General features: G+C 35.3%; 1 protein-coding gene across 5 annotated transcripts in view; it reads right to left on the bottom strand.

The window, feature by feature from the left end:
• The window catches only part of esrrb (estrogen-related receptor beta), a 68,490-nt gene that overhangs the window by 33,277 nt on the left and 14,438 nt on the right, over nt 1-20,775 (bottom strand). For 4 of the 5 annotated variants that reach the window (XM_051133890.1, XM_051133889.1, XM_051133892.1 and 1 more), the window contains exons 2-3: nt 12,963-13,384; nt 922-1,038 (exon numbers count right to left, since the gene is read on the bottom strand). In XM_051133890.1, coding sequence (XP_050989847.1) covers nt 922-1,038; nt 12,963-13,371 — 526 coding nt within the window. In that variant the 5' untranslated portion in view covers nt 13,372-13,384. Of the gene's footprint in view, nt 1-921; nt 1,039-12,962; nt 13,385-16,530; nt 16,726-18,373; nt 18,892-20,775 lie in introns of those variants that run through there. The other variant, XM_051133891.1, reaches the window with a different exon arrangement.

The raw sequence follows: 20,775 nt of genomic DNA, 5'->3' as shown, positions 1-20,775 counted from the left end.
TCATTTATCTACATTATAGTTTTAGTTATTTTAGTACATCATGTTAATGAAATGTGCATAATGAAATGCACATCACTAAATGAAAATGCTGCTTTCGCAACTAGCTGAAGTAAAATTATATTTTTAAGATTAAAAAAAATAATAATAAAATAAATATTTTTTTCAGTTAAATTTTATTTTACATTTCAGATTTTAGTTTTAGTTAAAAATAACCCTGGAGCAATAGTTGTATTGCAGTATAAAGCACCGCAAGTTATGTAATCAGATTACTTTTTTCCAGTAACTAGTGAAGTAACGCATTACTTTTTAATTTACAAGAAAATATCTTAGTGACATTTTCCAATAAGTAATGCCAGTTACTGTTTTTCCATGTACTGACAGACCGCTCTCATGTTGCCATGTTGAGAGAAATCGGAAATACAGTAAATGCAGAGGTGTTGTGTGCGCTGTGTAAATATGATGCTTACTGTAGTTCCAGACTAAAGGCCACATGCATTTACTCATCTCACTCACGCAAAAACAGATTCAGTATTTCTCACAATGAATAAAAACAGTGTAAACAGTGTCTTTGCTTTTGAACTTCGATGATCCATTTCAATCGTACTAATGAGCAAAAACTACTTCAGATACATATAACATGTGTGCTTCCTTGCTGAAGTAGGAGTAATAAAAAGGTTTGTATTTATATGTTTCACTTTTGGTGTGAAAGAGCTTTTACATTTGCCAAAAATAATTTATATTAAAAACGAAGCAAGCCCAGCCCAGATAAGAAAACGTAATGCAAAAGTAAAGCATTGCATTATTTTCCATAAAAAGTAACTAAGTATTGCATTTAGTTACTTTTTTAGGGAGTAATGCAATACAGTTACTTTTAAAAGTAACTTTTCCCAACACCGTCACTGCAGTGATTTGGCTCCTCACCTTCCTTCAGCATGCCAACTTTCAAGCACTTCATGAATCGGCACGCCTGACAGGACTTGCGTCTTCTTTTCGTGATCTCGCACTCATTGGTGGCCGGACAGCTGTACTCGATGTTGCCTGGTGAAGAGAAAAGAGAAAAGTGAAGCGCTTTCCACTCACAGGACGTCTCTCTCATCTGCCCGTCCCAAAATAACCCAACGAAAACAAGCTAATGCAGGAGAGTTTTACAGCGCACCACCGCATCCATCAAAGCGATCAAAAGAACGCTCTATAAATCACTTTATTTATAAAATCATCTTTTACTCAATTTGATAAATTGCCTGTGGCCGTGAGACACTACAGAACAGGGACAGCGTGTGCTGGAAAGATGAAGAAACATGAGTCAACAAAACAGATGAGACAGGATTCAAAACAAAAGATCCCGGACGGGAGAAGCCCTGCACGCTTTCGGTGCTTCCATTCAAATCGCACCTCGCCAAATTACATTCACAAATTCAGAGCGCATTCGCTCGGCCCGCTTTACATAATACCCGACCCAAACCGAGGCCGGTTCTGCCGCTCGCTCGCTATTTACATAGAGAATAACCAGCTACTGATACATTATTCAAGCTGAGCACTTCAGCGCTTGATACCTGCACAATAAAAGAGCCGTTTGAGCGGCATTGTGCGAGTAACAATAGGCAAAGTGCTTGATACGCTCGGCCATTCTGCTTGTGTCCATGTACATTTAACTGCGCCGAGGCATTTCAATTAGGACATGTATGGGTAATGGCAGGAGAGACGGCTAAATGCAGAATGACAGTCGGCAGACAGCGCTCTTGTTCTCCTGCGAGCGTGTGGCTTGAATGTCTATGCGGACGGCACTCGCTCAATTTATTCAGTCTTGTCTTGATCACTGAAGACGGTGTGCTGAATAAAAACAATACGCTCTCTGACATATACTGTACGGCTGAGGGAAAGAATGCTCGCTACAGGACGATGACGGCGAGATTCGCCAGAAAACACCTCTAGATCTGAGTTTTGAGTAGTTTAAAAAGTGTTGTTTTTGCCCCAACATGACAGAATTATCTGGTTTGGGTCTGGCAACCAATTCAACCAGTTAATGCATTGCGGAGTATATTAAATGTAAATATTCCTGATACTTATCGGCCAGATAGAAAAACACAGCTGATGTCAACAATTAAAAATGATCGGCTACCAGAGCTGGGTAGTAACTGATTACATGTAATCTGGATTATATAATCAGATTCCAAAAGTTAAGTTACATGATTACATATTATCTACACAGTAGCAATAAATTATTCATAAATTATTCCCCTTTTTTATCTCTTACATTTTCCTTACTAAAATAGCCTATACTGCTTATATACATTCAACAAGTCTTCCAGTTTTGTGGACATTCACACAAAGACCAATAACTAGTCAAGTTAACTAGCCACTGATTTACAAAAATCATTTCAGGATTAAGAAATGTTTCAAATTGCATCAACTACTGATAAACACATTGATTTGTATTTGAATCATCACTTTGTAGGTTATTTAACCATGTGTTTCCATGTCTTTGGAAGGTTTTTGTCTTTCAAACACATGAAAATGCACAAATTCACAAACCTTTTTTGTCATGTGATCCTCTTATATCATCTTCTGTTTATTTAAAGAACCTCTAAGATAAAAAAACAAACAAACAAACAAACAAACAAAAAAACCCACGTATTTTAGTAATGATCACATTTGCATGTTCATTGGTTCTCCGAAGTGGTTATGGTCACATGAAATGCAGATAAACAAATACAATATATATATATATATATATATATATATACACTACCGTTCAAAAGTTTGGGGTCAGTACATTTTTATTGTTTCTTTTTTTTTTTTTTTTTTTTTTTTTTTTTTAAGAAATTAATACTTTTATTCACCAAGGATGTATTAAGTTAATAATTAAAAGTTTATTAAAAGTTAATAATAAATAATTTACATTGTTACAAAATATTTATATTTTGAATAAATACTGTACTTTTTAAACTTGTTATTCATGAAATATATATACATATATATACATATATATACATATATATATATATATATATATATATATATATATATATATATATATTCTTTTTATGTTTTTTTTTCTTTTTATTGATTTTAAAATAATTTATTTTAATTTAATTAATTATTAGCTTTTTATTAAACTCTTAAACCCCCTGCAATTCCTTCACAAACACCACACCAGTTTGGAAAACCTTGATGTAATATAATGTTTAATGCACTTCATGTTGTTAATAACAACGAATGAAATATATTTTCTTACTTGTTGCACTGTTTTTGGTATACAATATGGTATAAGATTATTCTATTAAAATCAATGTGATAAACAAGTTGGATCAAAAGTAAATCTAAAAGTAGTCTGATTATATTACCTAAAATGTGCAATGTAATGGTTTACAATACTAACTACATTTTTTTGTCATGTAATTTGAAATCAGTACTGGATTACAATTAGCAAGAAGTAATCTACCCAGTTCTGTTGGCTACTATTCAAGGAAGATTGCAATTACTATATTCTGTAGTGCTTTATAAATTACAGATTGTTTTAAAGCAGCTTCACAGTAACCAAAAAAGGAAAATAACAGATGTTGAAAAATTCATCAGTTATGAAACAAATTGAATTTCAGCTGTAAAGCAGCTCTACAGAAGACAATACTGTCATTATTCAGATCAAATCAGTTCAGTGTTGATTCAGTTCAGATCAAAAACAGTGTCATGTCGATAGCAATGTTGGGGGTAATGCATTAGTAGTAGCAAAGAACGTAATCAGATTACTTTTTCAAGTAACTAGTAAAGTAACATTACTTTTACATTTCCAATGAAACTGAGTTACTTTTTCAAATAAGTAGCACAAGTTACTTTGTTTCCCATTTATTAACTGACAAATCTCCTGTTCTTATATTGAGAGAGACTGGGAGTGAGGTACAGAGGCATTTCCTTCTCAGCCTGAGGCTTATTCGTTTCACTTTTGATGTGAAAGAGCCTTTACAGTTACAAAAATATAACTTTTGGTTTTTTGTCACTTACAAACAAATAAGCAAGCCAAGTCCAGGTAGGGTTTCAAAAAGTTGGAAAGTTTTCAGTAAATTTTGGAAACATTCCAGAAATTTTGGAAACTTTCCAGAAATGTACTGGACATTTTCCACCCCTTTGCAACCCTAAGTCCAGGTGATACAAAGTACAACGCATTGATGATACAATGCATTATGTTCCATAAAAAGTAACTAAGTAACACATTTTTACAGGGTGACACAATATTGTAATGCATTACTTTTAAAAGTCAATGTTACTCAATGTTAATTGTATTTTCAGCCCCAATGCAAATTATTTGTTATAATTTACGCATTTTATATTAGGTAGCTAATGAGTAGCATTAGTAAGTGGTACTGTCTAGCAACGCAGCGTTGAACTACTGTCTGCAGTTGAGCTACGTTTTTTGACAGACACATTTTCTAGTAGCTTACCGATACCGTAAACTTTTTCTTAAAGGTTTGCCAGGACTTATTTAATTCATTATTCAGCCATTTACATATTAGACTGGTTTAGTGCAGATAACATGCAGCTGGTACAGTTATACTGTAACGCTGTTCATGAACAGGTCAATAACCTCATAGCGGTTGAAGATGAAGCTTGTACATCAGTGTTCTTCTGCTTCGCTCTCTGAAATCTTGCACAAACGCTTCCATCCCCCATGCCCAACTTATGCAATTATGTTAACATTATTGCACAGATCAAGCGGAGGGTCCCAAGATGTATTAAATAATTAGAAATTCCTCCTTTTATCTGGGTTATACAAATCAGTATGCAAATGTAGCTGATCTCTTTGGGTTTGGGGTAAATAAAGGTGTGAAAATGAATGTGATAAAGTCTGATCGCTCCTCTTCCTGTTTTCCCATTTGTTGTCACGATCAACTAAACAGCTCTAATCAAACACATTTCCTGTGCGTTTCCAGATAACAGATGGTTTTGATTCATGGTTTTCCCACAACTAGAATGTGCAGCGACTCATTCCTTCTTCATCCTATCATATTTAGTGGAGAAGGAAGGGCTGAATCTTCCTATTCTGGGATGCGTCCCTGCGGGATCATTACGGCAGGATGCGTCTTGAATTGCAGTGTTGGTAAGCGTATCGCGGTCGTCTGATTGGCACTCTGACCCGCCGCTCCTTCAGGAGACTGATGGCTCTCATTCCCTCTAAGATACGCTGCTAGTCTCAAGTAAACACACTTCTGACTATCAGCATAAGGTCTGGTCCACGTCACAGCTTATTCTGGCCTCAAAACGCACGAGACAGGAAGTATAAATTACATTGAGGACTAAGCCTTGTGCCGACAGTGACTGACATGTAAAGCAAACAACCACATCTGAAATTAAAAAAACTGATCATTAGTTTTAAGTGTCTTGGTTAGGGCTGCACGATTTGAGGGGGAAAATCAAACTGCGATTTTTCTGATAAAAATTGTGATTTGTAATGCAAAAAAATGTTGCATTATATAAAACTATAAAATATGATGATGATGATGATGATTATTATTATTATTATTGTTGTTATTATTATTATTATTATTATTATTGTTGTTGTTGTTGTTTTTGTTGTTAAAATATTAAACAAATCACTATTGTAATATTCCACTGTAAAAAAAAATATACATTTTATATTTAAGAAAATAAAATATTGACATAATAATAATTAATATATAATAATAAACATCATAATGTTAATTTTATTATAGTATAACTAATATTTATGGTTGCACGATTATTATTAATATATTATATATATTAAATACAACCATAAATTCTTCTTCTTCTGCTTAATATTACTGACGATAATAATAATACTAATAATAATAATAATAACAATAACAATAATAACAATAATAATAATAATAATTATTATTATTATTATTATTATATTAAACAATATTAATAAATATAATATTCCACTGTAAAATAAAAATATTTATTTTGTATTTAAGAAAAATAATAATATAATAATTTTTATATTATTTTAAAGTATAAGTGTAAACCAAACTGTGATTTAGCTCTAAACTGTATAACTAAATTACAATATTAATATCTATGGCAGTCTTATTTTCAAACCATAAACCATCAAATCATTCTAAGTAAAACCATTCTAAGTAACAAAAACGCTGGATCACGAGCTGATGTGTAAATGAACAGTGCAAAAAAATGCCATGGTACGTTAGTGCAGAGTAAACATTAAATGTAAACAAAGGACAAATTTAATTCAGACGTAGCAAATAGTGCAAATTTACTATCGCAAATATTTCTAACTCAAATCACGTAAGGATTTTATTTGCAAACAAGAGGCAACATTTAGAAATGATGCAATACGGAGGACGAGCGTGCAATCGCTCCAGTCTGCTCAGAATGGATCTACTCAGAAATCCAATAAAAGTTATATTCTTAAAATAAAAAGTCTTGGGATTGGAGAAGACAAATAAAGTTGCTTGTTTTTTTTCTTCTCAACATTTTTCTGCTTTAATTTCTTTGATGGTTTTTCAGGACCAGTGCCAGGCCACGTTTTGGGGAGAGACTCGGGTCAAGTAAGTAAATTACAGTAAAATGGAAGGTCTTCCTCATCAAAATCTAACCTGACTTTTACAGGCTTACTGTCAGCCTCGATTACTTCATAGAGGAAGAGATGGAGCTTTCATACACTTTTACACCTGTGTTGAAAATGGGCAGCAGAACGAGCTTGGGATGAGGCTGTTGGAAGTGTGCGGGGTGATGGGTGGGTCACGGCGGTCAGAAACGATCATGTGATCAGAGATGGCGTTCATTTAGACCGGCTCTGACTGATGGAGCTATCAAACAGCGCTGCTTTAGAGAACTGAAAACAGCAGATAGATTGACCAGCTTGGAGAGTCAAAATGTTCAAATGAATTTGTTAATGCTTGTATAGCCAAGAATAAACAAATGTAAACACTCCAACAAAACTGTTTTTACTTTTTAAACAAAATATATTTTAAGAATATATATATACTGAAATAAGAAATAAAAGTTTTGTCAAATTAGATAATAAAATAAATAAACATCTATTTATATATTTGCTTGCTTTTTTTTTTTTTTGCCATTAGGCTTATTTTTAGCCATAGGCTTATTAAGCATAATCGGGTTTTGATGTCTGTTAAAACAAATAAAAGAGTCAGTGCTCACTAGCTCTACCCCAATTTTTTTTTTTTTTTTTTTTTTTTTTCGGCCAAATATATATGAGAAATATATAGAGAAGCAAAACAGAGAAGCTCAATGCAATATATTTTTGAAATAGGAATATATATTTAGTTTCAAACCTCATATACCAAAACATATTTCTAAATGTATTTCTGGGGCAAGAAAATGCATTTTCTTGGACTGAAATATATAGAAATATATGTTTTTAAAAATATATATTTCTAAATGTATAATATATGTTTAAAAATGGCCCAAAATATATGTACATACATGTATATTTTAGAATATATTTTAAAATATATATTTGAATATATATATATATATATATATATATATATATATATATATATCACTTGCCTGCTTTCAACAAAGAAATGACAGATTAGACATTAAACACCTGTAGGCAGTGTTGGAATATATAAGCATCTATTAACGCTTTGTTTAGATTTGTTACATTATTTATTTATTTTTTTTAAATCACTATATGGACTAAAATTGCTGCAGTTCACATGCTGTTTGATTGTTTAGCAGTGTAAGGTTGTAAGGACATTTGGTTCTGATTTCATTTAATGATCAACAGCGATTACTCACAGTTCAGTATTATTATGTTTGAGATACTTTTAGTTCTTTATTCCAATTTTAAGTGTATATACAGTATTTATTAATACAGACACTTCTGTTTTCTGACATGTTCAGATGTTTGTGGACGTCGAATCACAGAAACCGTTATCCTCGCCCTGTTATTTACTTTCTTAATCACGTCTAATCCTGATCTCTCATGCCTCTTTTCTTGTCTCGAGTCAAAAGCTGATCGTCTGCTCTAGTCTTCATTATCTCAAGCTGCCCTCTTTCCTCCACTTGTCTCTTTCTTCCTAAAATCCTGCCTCGTTCTTCCAGAGCCGTGCGTCTGCTTATTATGCCATTAGTCGTCCCGCTCCTGCACGAGACAAAACCCAGTCCCTCTTCAATCTAAAGAAAGTCCTGGGTTTCTTCCCCTCCTTCCTGGCCACGGCTGAAATTACCCGGCGACGCGTGCCTGCGTTTCTAATTGCGCCGGTCGTCCCCGGAGACGAGCCCCTCCCCCCGGCCTAATGAAAAGGCTCGGCCTTAATTACTCCTGCTGAACGCTGATTGTTATTGACAAAACTCCTGTGGCTCGGACAAACGGCTCTAGATTAGCTCCATTACAGGCAGCGCTCCAAGAGGAAGAACACAGCGATAGAGGGGGAAATTGCCATCTGACAATACAAAGTGAGGAGGGGGACGAGACGTCTAAGGCGAGCCTTTCTCTCCGTCGTGTAACTCTCCTCCTCTTAATTGTCCGGCTCCTCGTTTTGCTCAAAGTGCTCATTTGTTCGAGTGTCTCGTTGTGGACGCTTTTGTGCGTCTGGCAGTATTTAAAGCCGGACACTAAATATGTGATCGAGGGACGCCGTGCGTGTTTCGACAACGGTGGAGATTTTTGGACGACTGCGATTGTTTGCCTCACAAAGGTACATAGACTGTTTAAAGCCGATACAACGGAGCCAATATCAATGCCTGTGTGTGTTTAAACACCTGACGGTCCTGAAAACTGCTGGACTTTGACAGTGGAGTCATGTTTGTCTCCGCAGTGATTCATAATTCATGCCGTATGTCGAAATGAACAAATACAGTAGGGATTTAACCCTGTAAAGCCTGACATATAAATTAACAGTTAAAAAATAAAAAATAGGACCTGTAAACTAAATATTTTAAACAAAAAAGTGTGCATATGTGTTTTTTAAATATCATATTTGATCCATTAGGTTTTTATGGCTCATAAAGTGAGAAAAAAGCGGCTAAATTCAGAGTCTTATTCAGAGGCAAAAGTATGCAGTTTGGAGAAATTTTGATCCTTGTATTGTAAATCAATGAAATCTTTACAACAGCACAGCAGATACTGACGTAAAATGATCAAAATATGAGTGGTCAACCTATATCTCCAATAATGTGTCAGTAAGATGAGATTGAAATGATCCAAACATATAATGTAATGCAATTCAATGATGACTGAGAGATGAACAAATAAACGTTCTCGAAAGATGTGAGATGTTTTGGAGGCTTGTGAAGTTCATTCCTCCACTGAGGAACAGTGAAAGTAAAACTTCTCGAAACAAACGTGCCTCAAAAGATCCTGATGATCAGATTTGAGACTTATTTTTCTACAAAATGATTCATTGAGAATCAAGTAAAGCCAAGCTGCTTCAATCCAGTTAGTGTTCATCTGGAAATATTACTACAATTATTCTGACATTTACCTGATAGTCAAGATTTGACAGAAAAAGACATGTGAAGCCCCAGCTGAAGCTGGATGTTTGTACAATTATACTAAAAGAGCACTGACTTGATAGAAAACTCTAAATCAATCAGATGAAAGAAGGCATGGAGTAGATTGTGTGTGAAATTTCTAACCACTAAAACAATAACATAACATAATGCATCTATAAATGTTATATTTCATGTGAGTATTTCTATCTTACAGAACTGTGTTAAAGCTCAGATACTTCTTTAAGTGAGCGCTCACGCATGTGTGCCAAGTATACGTCTCGTGAGCTTTGGGAAATGTGGGTTTTTATGCAATTACAATTGATTAATGAATGAAGAAATTACATGATGAAATACAGTAACACTCTTAATGAGTGTGATGTCTACTTGCATGTTGGTAAAGGTTTATGAAAACAGAGCAGTGTGACTGGTGTTGGTCAGACTCTCTCTCTCTCTCTCACACACACACACACGAGTCCATGTGATTAGTATCTGGTTCAGAACACACTGCTCCTCTTGTCTGTGCCAATCCAATCTGACAGTGTGATGCTGCATGTCTGTTCTGACCTGAACATCACGCACCACAGAAATCTCTGCATTACAGCGCTCGACTCGCTCAGCGCTCAGCTTAAAACACTCACAGGACTCCACAAAAAATCTGTATTTAGCCACAGAACTGAATAACCTGTCAGATCATCCCACCCATATTCAAAAATTAAATAGTTATCTTATGCCTAAAATAATATGCATGTTTAAACATATGCCGATTGTAAGCTTTTAACATAATTACTTTGTGCTCATTCTGATTGTTTAAAGTTTGACTCATATGATTAGTCAAACATTATTTAACCATTGCTGAACCATGGACAAGGACTGTGTATTGCAAAACCAAACAATTAATGCGCACAAACCTGGAAAGCACTTTCTCAGTATCACAAGCTTAAATCTGATTGGCTGATTTTGCACAACTTCTGAGTATCAGTATGTGAATCGAATACATTTTAACCACATTAATTAACCCCAAGGTTTTCTGCATTCTTATTTAGTATTACCAGTACCTTTGTTAAATGTTTTTTTTTTTTTTTTTTTTTTTTTACAACAAAGATAGTTCTGTTGTGAGTTACGAGTCTCCATTTTCGTCAGTTATTGAAGTCAATGATTCAGTGACTCATTCATAAAGACAGTCAACTGCTTTGTGTCTGAATGAATCAGCCATTTAAATGCATCAGTTGAATGAATGATTCAGTGACTCACTCATTAAGACAGTGACTTTTTGTAATGTCTATTCAATTATATTCTCATTTAACACAATAAAAACTGATCTTTGGGTGAAACATTTTTGTTTGTTTGTTTGTTTTTGCTGAAATGTAATTTTGTGATGTCATAAACATTTATTTCAAGCTATTATTTATTGATTGATTGATTGATTTTTCACTATTATTGAATTTTGGTAAAAATCCACATCTCATCTTTGGCTTTTTTGTAAACCTTCCCCTAATCAGAATTGTGCAGACTAACTGTGATCACCTGCTTTACATGTCAGTCACATGATCTCTTTCAGCATTTGGCCAAAATGAGACACAGTGTGGACCAGATTTTGTATTAGTCAATGTGAAACCTTTTGGTTTCTCCATTTCTTCTGTGCTGTAATGAGAAGAGATGGTGATGTAAAGACAGCTATTTTATCCGTTCTCGCTGTCTTCTGGTCAGTGCGGTCATCTTATCATATGTCTCTGTAACAGTAAACCTCTTATAGGCGATCAAATGGATTGATTACTGTAACGTCACCGCTGGCGCCACACCATACATCGCCATGTCCATGTCACGATAATGCCAATATGCCCGTAGTCTTTTTATTGACAATTGGCCATCCACAGTTCATTGTTTCTCATTCTCAGATCATGCAATGAAATAAGCTTACAGACAAATGTCTGAAAGTTTGCTTTATGTGCAGTTATAAGTGGTGTTTTGCACCCACTACTGAATGAGTCTGAAACACTGATACAAACATTTTCAGTAAAGCCGCTTTGAAAAGAACTACACAAAGATAAACTTGACTGCTGTGTTTCATTGATGCCTGGACCACACACACTGCAGACACTCTGTTTTTGGAAGTGGTCTCTTCTGCTCACCAATACCAATTTATTTGATCAAAAAATACAGTAAAGACAGTGAAATATTATTGCAATTTAAAAAACTGTTTTCTGTGTGAATATCTGTTCCGATGTAATTTATTTCTGTGATGCACAGCTGAATTTTTACTCCAGTCTTCAGTGTCGCATGATCCTTCAGAAATCATTCTAATATGCTGATTTGCTGAAAACAGTTGTGCTGCCCAATATTTGTGGAAACCATCATACATTTTATTTTTCAGGCTTCACAGATGAATAAAAAGTTCAAAAGAACAGCATTTATTTAAAATAGAAAATAACATTATAAATGTTTTTACCTGTTACTTTTGACCACTTTATTGGCTTGATGAATATTCGAATAGTAGTATTTGGCCGCACAACTGTTTTAACACTGATAATAATCAGAAATGTTTGTTGAGCAGCAAATCAGCATATTAGAATGATTTATGAAGGATCATGCGACACTGAAGACTGGAGTAATGACGCTGAAAATTCGGCTGCACATCACAACAATCAACTATATTTTATATACTGTATTTTTGATCAAATAAATACAGCCTTGGTGAGCAGAAGAGACTTCTTTCAAAAACATTAAAGGAGAAGTCATAAAGTGTTCATATCTTTCTGTCTTCAGTCGAGTAAGAAGGGTCAGTCATTTTTTTCAAAAAATAAAACTTTGTATACTTTTCAAGCACAAAAGCTTGTGTAGCACAGGGTCTGGGATGCTACGAATCACATCTAAGTTCATGGTCTGGGTACTCCGGCCCAAAAAGGTAGAGAATGGTGAAAAACTCCATCTTATTTTCTCCTACAACTTCAGAATTGTCTGAAATCATTGCACCTTTCTATTTGTAAACAGCACTTGACTTACTTGCACTTCCTTAGTATTTGCGCGTTCGCTTTGTAAACACTGGGTCTGTAGTTCCGCGTGACCTTCGATGTGATTCAATAGTACGTAGCGTCGTGGACACACATCCCAGAGCCTGTGCTACACAAGCTTTTGTGCTTAAAAAGTATACTAATTTTTATTTTGCAAAAAAAAAATTACCGAACGTTTTGCTAGATAAGACCCTTCTTCCTCGGCTGGGATCGTTTAGAGCCTTTGAAGCTGCATTTAAACTACATTTTGGAAGTTCAAAATCGGGGCACCAATGAAGTCCATTATATGGAGAAAAATCCTGAAATGTTTTCCTCAAGAAACACAATTTCTTCACGACTGAAGACAGAAAGACATGAACATCTTGGATGACAAGGGGGTGAGTACATTATTTGTAAATTGTTGTTCTGGAAGTGGACTTCTCCTTTAAACCAATCTTACTTTTTTGAAACCATGGTTCTATAGTATGTACAAAGCAGCACATGCAAATTAAATACCTTGTATTGTTCTCTTGAAGAAGGCCTTGCAGGCTTCACAGGAGGCCACGCCGTAGTGATACCCCGACGCGATGTCTCCGCACACCAGGCACAGGCGTTTTGGGATGGAGTTGAGCATGTATTCACACTTGATGGAGCCGGGGTCCTCCAGTAACGTGCTGGAACAGTCCTCGTAGCGTTTGCGGCAAGCGCTGGCCGCCGCGCCCAGCGGCCCGCCCGCTGTGAACATGGGTGGAGAGTCCAGGCCGTTGGAGTGGCTGTTGATGGCGCTGGCGTAGCCGCCACTGGCGTCCGAATGCGCGCCGGGACTGGGGTGGCTGGCCGTGTCCACCAGAGAGGACGGACTGGAGGGCTCTGTCTTAATGTAGGAGCCACAGCTGGACGTCATGTGCCGCTCGTCAGCGGCCATCCTGTTCAGCAGCCTGAAACACAGACAGGGACGTGAGACAAAGGACGCAAATGTCTCTGTACTGTTAGTGCTAATAAAGTTGCATTTAATGTGAGATTAAAAGTACAATCAGGTGCAGCAAAAGTGTTGCTCTACAGCACATTGCAGTAAAACTACAGCAATCTAAACAAAATCCACACTCCAACCCAATTCACAATACATACAGTGCACATGTAAGAATAGGGCTATAATGATAATAGTTTATAATTGTAATTATTAATTAAGATTGTGGTCATTTAAGAAATGTATTTTTAAATTACTGCAATCACATAAGCAAATCAAATCAAGAGAATATCAACATAATAACATCTAAATGAACTGGCTTTGCTCAAGCCAAAAACAATATTTAACATCACTGATCCCATATACACCAATTTATACCAACAAAATACAATTTTATGATTTAAATTAGGTAGAAATAGTTCTTTTAACCTTAATAGCTCTACCATTTTGATCCAAAAGACATACATTTAAATAAATAAATAAATAAAGTTTTAAGTAAGGGAACAAAACTTTGAGACTTTCAAAATAGAGTTTCAAAATAGACATCATTTATTTAGTTAATCATTCATATTTTTTTTAAGAGATATAACTAATTAAACAAAAATGTTACAGGTTTTACGTTCAGGTCATTTTAGAACCAGTATGTATGGAGTACCAATAGGTCTCAAAAATACTGTTTGTAAAATCTATAAAGTTTAAAAAAAAAAAAAAAAAAAGTCCATATTATTTTCCACATTTTTTCTGTAAAAAATATCATTTTAGTAAAATATCATTTTAGTTGAAAAATATTAAGTTAAGATTGTTTTATAAAATAATTTTCAGGTCCAAATGGACCCAGACTGAAAAAAAAAAAAAAACAGTACACAGATTTTGATTACATTGTATTATATGATAAATATATGATAAATAGAAAAACGGTAAAACATTAAGAAAATCAGTAAAACAAGTAAAAAAATAAAAATAAAAAACTTAAGATAAGCAGTGAAATTCCTAATGCTAATTCCACACTGTTTTTTTTTTTTTTTTTCCCATTTAAAACAACAACAAACATTACATTGTGTCACAGAGGTTACATAAGTGCATTTATTCAGCACAACTGTAAACAATATACTGTAGTCAAGATCTCTGTTTGGATTTATTACAATTCAACACTGAGAAGGACCGACTGCAGATTTATTTGCAACAAAAAGCACAAACGGTCATGTGAAAGAAAATAGACTGGCTGTGTCATACTTTCATTTGATCAGAATATCGCAATAGATTCCAGCTCAGATATTTGGGAGAGCGTGTGAGGTTGAGAAGATTAAGTAAACCACTGGGCAGAAAATGTATCCATTTAAAAGAAAAGCTCAGACTGGTGGATTCTTGACATCTGGCAACCCCAAGCATTAAAGCTATTGTGGAGGCTTGTTACCAATGCAAGATAACAGACACGCCAAATGAAAACAATCTTTCCAGAATGCATAACCAGCAGACCAATGCTTAATCGAGATAAGCAGAAACTGAATATGGTCATTAAAAACAAACACTGTTCATGTGTTCAAGCATCAGTGAATAACATTGTCAGTGAGCTGAAGGGTGCAGGATCACGGACAACTTCCATTAACACAGACGTCACACCTTTAGGACATGAGAATGATTTCTGGTCATGTTTATAGATGTTATGACTGTCGTATTAAATCAAAACTTCAATATTGTCACAAATGACTTAATACTGAAGAAATCTGCTGAAAATGATTAGAGACTGCAAGAATCAGAAAGTTCAGCAACATTTGAAGCTGTAATGTATAATGCATTCTATAATTTTTCATAATGTACACTGTAATGCATTGCATCTCTTCATATATAATTTTAACCCAAAGGAAAACACATAATATTTGCAGATTCCTTGTAATATCTGAAAGTGGTTATTTTTCATGTGTTTAATGCATTACACTTTCTAAAGGTGTGACAATGAATAGGTAAGTACTATAATGGAATACAACTATGCCTCTAATAATTCATGTGATCATACAAAATGTGCATTACATCTCATAATTAATGCATTAAAATACTTTCATAACGCATTATATATAAAAGCTTGTGTCACAGCAAGATTCAGGTGCAATGAACAATTCCAGCCAAAGAAATCATCAACTGAGTGCATCACAACTGCAGACACCATACAGGCAGCACTGGTCAAAGCATGCACTGAATTGAAGACAAGCATCTGAAATAAACAGGACCTTATTTATTTGACTCCAGGCTATAAATAATTAACATTACAGAGTGTCGCAGGGGTCATGATGGGGTTATGCTCAGCTTTTTTAGCTGTGAAGTCCAGGGCCAGGAGTCCGATGGATTTGATAGCATTAATAAACCTGAGCTTTCCTTGATCCCATACAAATCATGTCGTCAGGCCAAAACTCTGACCGACGACCAGCCCTGCATGTCAGTCTAACCATTATACTGCCAACCAGCACTATTTTCGTATCTTTAAGACATCATACAAATTTCGGTATTTTCTGTGCTGATTTTAGTTTTAATAATTTTGACATTTTTATTCATTTCTTAGATGAACTTTTTATTTATTTCTATTTTAGTTTTATGTTAAATTAAATGAAGATCCTTTAGCAACTAGCTTAAATAAAATTTAAATGTAAACTATTTTACATTTATTTATCTGTTTACTTATTTACTTGTTTTTATTTTTCACCTGCATTTATTTTTCAGCATCAAGGAATTTAAGTAAACAAAATATTGAAATTAAAAATAAAAACTCAGCATTGCAAGTGAGCAGCGTGACTTGGCGAAAATGCATGGCTGCATTTAGATGAAAGAGCAGAGCGAGCGCAGGCTTCCTTTAGACAGTCTGTTTCTCTGACTGATTTAATTGTAAGTGCGGGTGACGCTGGGTTCAAGGCCGGGGGTCGAAGGTCAACCTTATTTTCTCGCCCTGGTTTCCCGTGCCCATGGAGATGGGGTCAGCGTGTCAAATTAAATCTCATTGCAGCGTTTCACTGCCTCTTGTGTCATGTATATTCAACGCTGCGGCAGGTGCCACCACCTCTGGAAATTCATAGAAAGGTTAACGGCTAAAATAAATAATAAAAAATAGCTCCTTGTTAAAACACTGACCTTGTGGAAAAAAGGCCTCTGCCAGAGAGCGTGTGATGGCTGTGTCCTGAACGCTACAGCCGGAGATCAGATGAAGCTCGCAGAGTGCTGCATTAAACGCCTTTAGTGAGCAAAGCTCGTAGGTCAGTAACTTGATGAAGAACTGCAGCTGAAGTCTAAGAATGATCTGACCGGTGCTTTTTCAGTTCAGACTTGCTAAAGAAAACTCAGCAGAAAATTAACTATTAGTTGTTTATCTAGGATATTTATGTGGAAGTATGTGAAATATTTGTTGCATCAAAAACAACAAAACAAAACATCATCACAATGACTTGTGCTTTTAATCACTAATGTGCATTAAATATATATATGTATATATATTATAATGTATAATATAAATATAATATATTCATAAAAACAGTTTTATACTGGTAAGAAATATTTACGCCTAGTAAACTGTCTCAGCTGACAGAGGCAAAAAGTTTTGGACTGTGGTTTGTTGTCTCGAAGCAGCATTAATGATAATAAATGTATTATAAAACAACATGTTGACAAATACAGATGAAGCCACTTACATGATATAGTTTGCTTGTTTAGTCACTTAAGAACAATTTTCTTATTTACAATTTAGGCCTGACAGGAGACAAATCAAGCAGGATTCATTCATTCTCAGAGTGGAACCTTTATCGTTTGTTTAGAGCTGCTGAATAAAGATAAATGTGTCTGCACCTTTCTCCACATTCATTTCATTTATTAACAGCCATATATTAGAAACAGCGCCATACAGGGCAATTCCATTTAAGCTTTATTTCGAAACTTGAAAGGGAGCTTAACCCCGGGTCAAAGGTCACGCTAAAGGTGACACTCAGCATAATTGCATAAATGTCTGAATGGCTTCATGTTCATATATAAAACATGCGCTCAGCAGAGAGTTTCTACAGCCTCACAGCTTCAGCACTGCATTCTGTTAGTCTGATGGTACTGAAAATATGACAATATGACAAAAATATGCATCTGGCACCACCAATGACTGTTCATAAACATCAATGATTTTGGGCCCAATTTCAAATGCAAAATTGTAAAAGGTTTCCAGAATATTTAAGGAAAACCTCAAAAAATAAAAAAGTAAATCAAATAAAATCTACCTATATAAATCTACTTTGTTTTAAAAAAAGTTTTCCAAATTAATATTATCAGTTCGTAAGTCCCATTAGATAGCATTACTTAATGCACTGACTAAAATTAACTAACAATAAGCAGTACATTTGTTACAATATTTATGTTTGTTAATGTTCGCTAATAAAAATGCAATTGTTAATTTTTATTTCATGTTATCAATTTTAAATATTATTAACATATATTTTAACAAATAGCTTTTGATTTTTAATAATGTATTAGTAAATGTTACAATTATCATAACTTAGATTTATTTATCTAGCATATTACATTTGTTATTGTAAGTTTTAAACAGACACTACTGATAAATCTTGAATTGAATGATTCACTAAAGGAATCAGTTCATCAGAGTCATTCATTAGTGAATCGGACTACCTTGTTATTATCTGCGTTTATTGCATAAAACTAAAGACGATGATGCAACAGTCAATCTATAACCTGCTCATTATTTTATCAGTTATTCTCATTGCACAACATTTCTCTTGTTGCATAGCTAACATTTACAAGAATGCATATTGTGACTTGTGCTGCATTCGAGGTACACATTTTATCAGCTCATGCATTCCCTGGGAATCAAACCCATGACTCTGCTGTTGCAAGCATGACTGCTCTTCTGTTTGAGCTACAGGATTGCCGTAGAAATATATTTTATCAACATGCAAAATGGAGGCAGTGGAATTCTTCCCACCTCTTCATGAGCACTGCTTTACAGTGATATGAGTTTCTGTTGTGCGGTGTGTTTAACCCCGTCCCGCTGTCAGTTCTGCCTCCTGTCGCTGTGTCAGGTGGAGTCAAGGACCCGTTCGTTTCCCCGAGCTGATCCCCTCACGTCTGCTTTTGTTCACGGTCAACCCATTTAAATTCATGCTGAGTGGAGCCCACCGAGCATCATGTTCAGTTCGGGCCTAATCTGATTCCAGCCGCTCATACTAACAGAATTTCAGCCGCTGTAATAGAATTGCGCTCCCGCCACAGCGCTGGACACCAGTTAGCCTGAAGATCTCTCAGAAACCCTCAGCTCTAAAGTCTATGATTCTTAACAAAGTGCTGTTATAGACCTGAGCAGCAGATACTTCCCCAGGACCTGAATGCAGTAGGTCTTCATCTACACTAGATCATGATCCAAAACCTACCTAGACCGTACCAATAGTGAATCTGAACATTAAACACACCTATTTGATCATCCAAACAATTTCTATAACTATATGCCGATTTATACCACACCATATTACTCCGTAAAGGAGTAATTAAAAATAATAATAATAAAAGTGTAAAAAATTAAACTAAAATGGACAGATACAAAGAAACAGCAAATAACACACTGCATTTAAATGTGTAATTTTAAAGTAGAAAGACTGAAATAGTATTTCTTGTAAAATGTACTTCAGTAATCTTATATAATCAACTTTTTTTTTTTTACACTTTTACACTAGCATTCAAAAGTCTGGAGTCAGTATTTATATATTTATTTTAAGAAATTAATACTTTTATTCAGCAAGGACACTTCAATTAATCAAAAGTGACAGTAAAGACATATATATATATATATAATTATATATATATATATATATAATTACCTCCAATAAAATCATCAATCAAATGCATTTAAATATTTTTTTCCAAATGTAAAGATTTGGAAAAATTGACTCATCCATTAATTTTGAGTCAATTTTGAACAAGATTACATTTTTACTCATCGTGCTGAAGATTTCATTTGTAATTTTTTTTTTTCATTTTTTTCATTTAATATTTTTGTGGTGTTGCAAATGATTCTGTCATTTACAAAGACATTCATAATGTTAGAAAATGTTTCTATTTCAAATAAATGCTGTTCTTTTGAACTTTCTATTCATCTGTGAATCCTAAAAAATAAAATGTATCACAGTTTCCATAAAAACACTGGGCAGCACAACTGTTTTCATCATTGCTAATAATCAGAAATGTTTGTTGAGCAGCAAATCAGCATATTACAATGATTTCTGAAGGATCATGTGACACTAAAGACTAGAGTAATGATGCTGAATATTCAGCTGCGCATCACAGCGATAAATTACATTTTAACAGATATTCACACTGAAAACACATATTTTAAACAGTTATAATATTTCACATTTACAAAACTCCAAACTTTTGAGTGGTAGTGCATATGCAGAAATCTGTAAAACTGTACAAAGCTGAAAGCTGTATGCATTCTTCTAATGCAGTGAGTCTTTCATATTTGAGTCTCATGAAGTCAGCGGGTTCGTAACAGTCACACACACACACACACACACACACACACACACACACGGTATCAGATGCCCCGGCGGGGTGGAGGGGAGATCGGTCAGAGGGCCGCAGCTGATGGGCTGATAAAAGAACAGCCAGCGGAGAGGAACTCAATTAACTCCTGACATGCTCCTCGCATCTTCCCGTCACGCCGGGCTCATGCAAAAACACAGTTTATTCCACTAAAAAACATACTACATTTATTGCATTTGCTGTCTGAGCAGTGGACAGTTTTGTTTTGTGCATACGGAGCTCTAATTCATCGATGCAAATGAAACGGGGTTCGTTCGGGGCTTCGGGCGAGCGGGGCAAGAGCCCACTGAGGGCCACTTGGAAATGTCTGCCCATAAAAAGGCCCCGGGTTAACAGCCACCGAGGGAATACGGGGCTCAGGCCGACCCTGGGGCCGTTCGCCCATGTGTGTGTGAAGCGTGGTAACAGGGCTAAGCAGCACTCGCTCAGGCCCCTGGGAGCCGTTTTAATCTCGGGCCGCAGCGGAGAGCCGCTCATTCATTAGTGCAGAGATAAACAGAGAGAAGGGGAAAGGTGAAGACGAGCACTTTGTTAAAAAGCGAAGGAGGAATTTGACAAGGATTTATGAGCGACTGATCTAAGGAGGTGGAACACGGCCAATGAGAAATGGACAGAGAGAGAGAGGAAGAGCGCTTGCTGATCGCAATTGTGCCCTTCAAACATCAACAACTGGGCTTCTGTGATGTTTTCAACATCGTCGCTGCAAATGAGGCTGATTTCAAGGGAGAAATCACATTACATCATCAGTATGAATTAATTAATTTACAGCACTGATGTATTCCGCAGCTC

This window comes from Labeo rohita, chromosome 17, assembly GCF_022985175.1.
Source record: "Labeo rohita strain BAU-BD-2019 chromosome 17, IGBB_LRoh.1.0, whole genome shotgun sequence".
NCBI classification, from domain to species: Eukaryota; Metazoa; Chordata; class Actinopteri; order Cypriniformes; family Cyprinidae; genus Labeo; species Labeo rohita.
The sequence above is the reverse complement of the archived record's forward strand: the minus strand, read 5'-3'. Positions and strand labels throughout refer to the sequence as shown.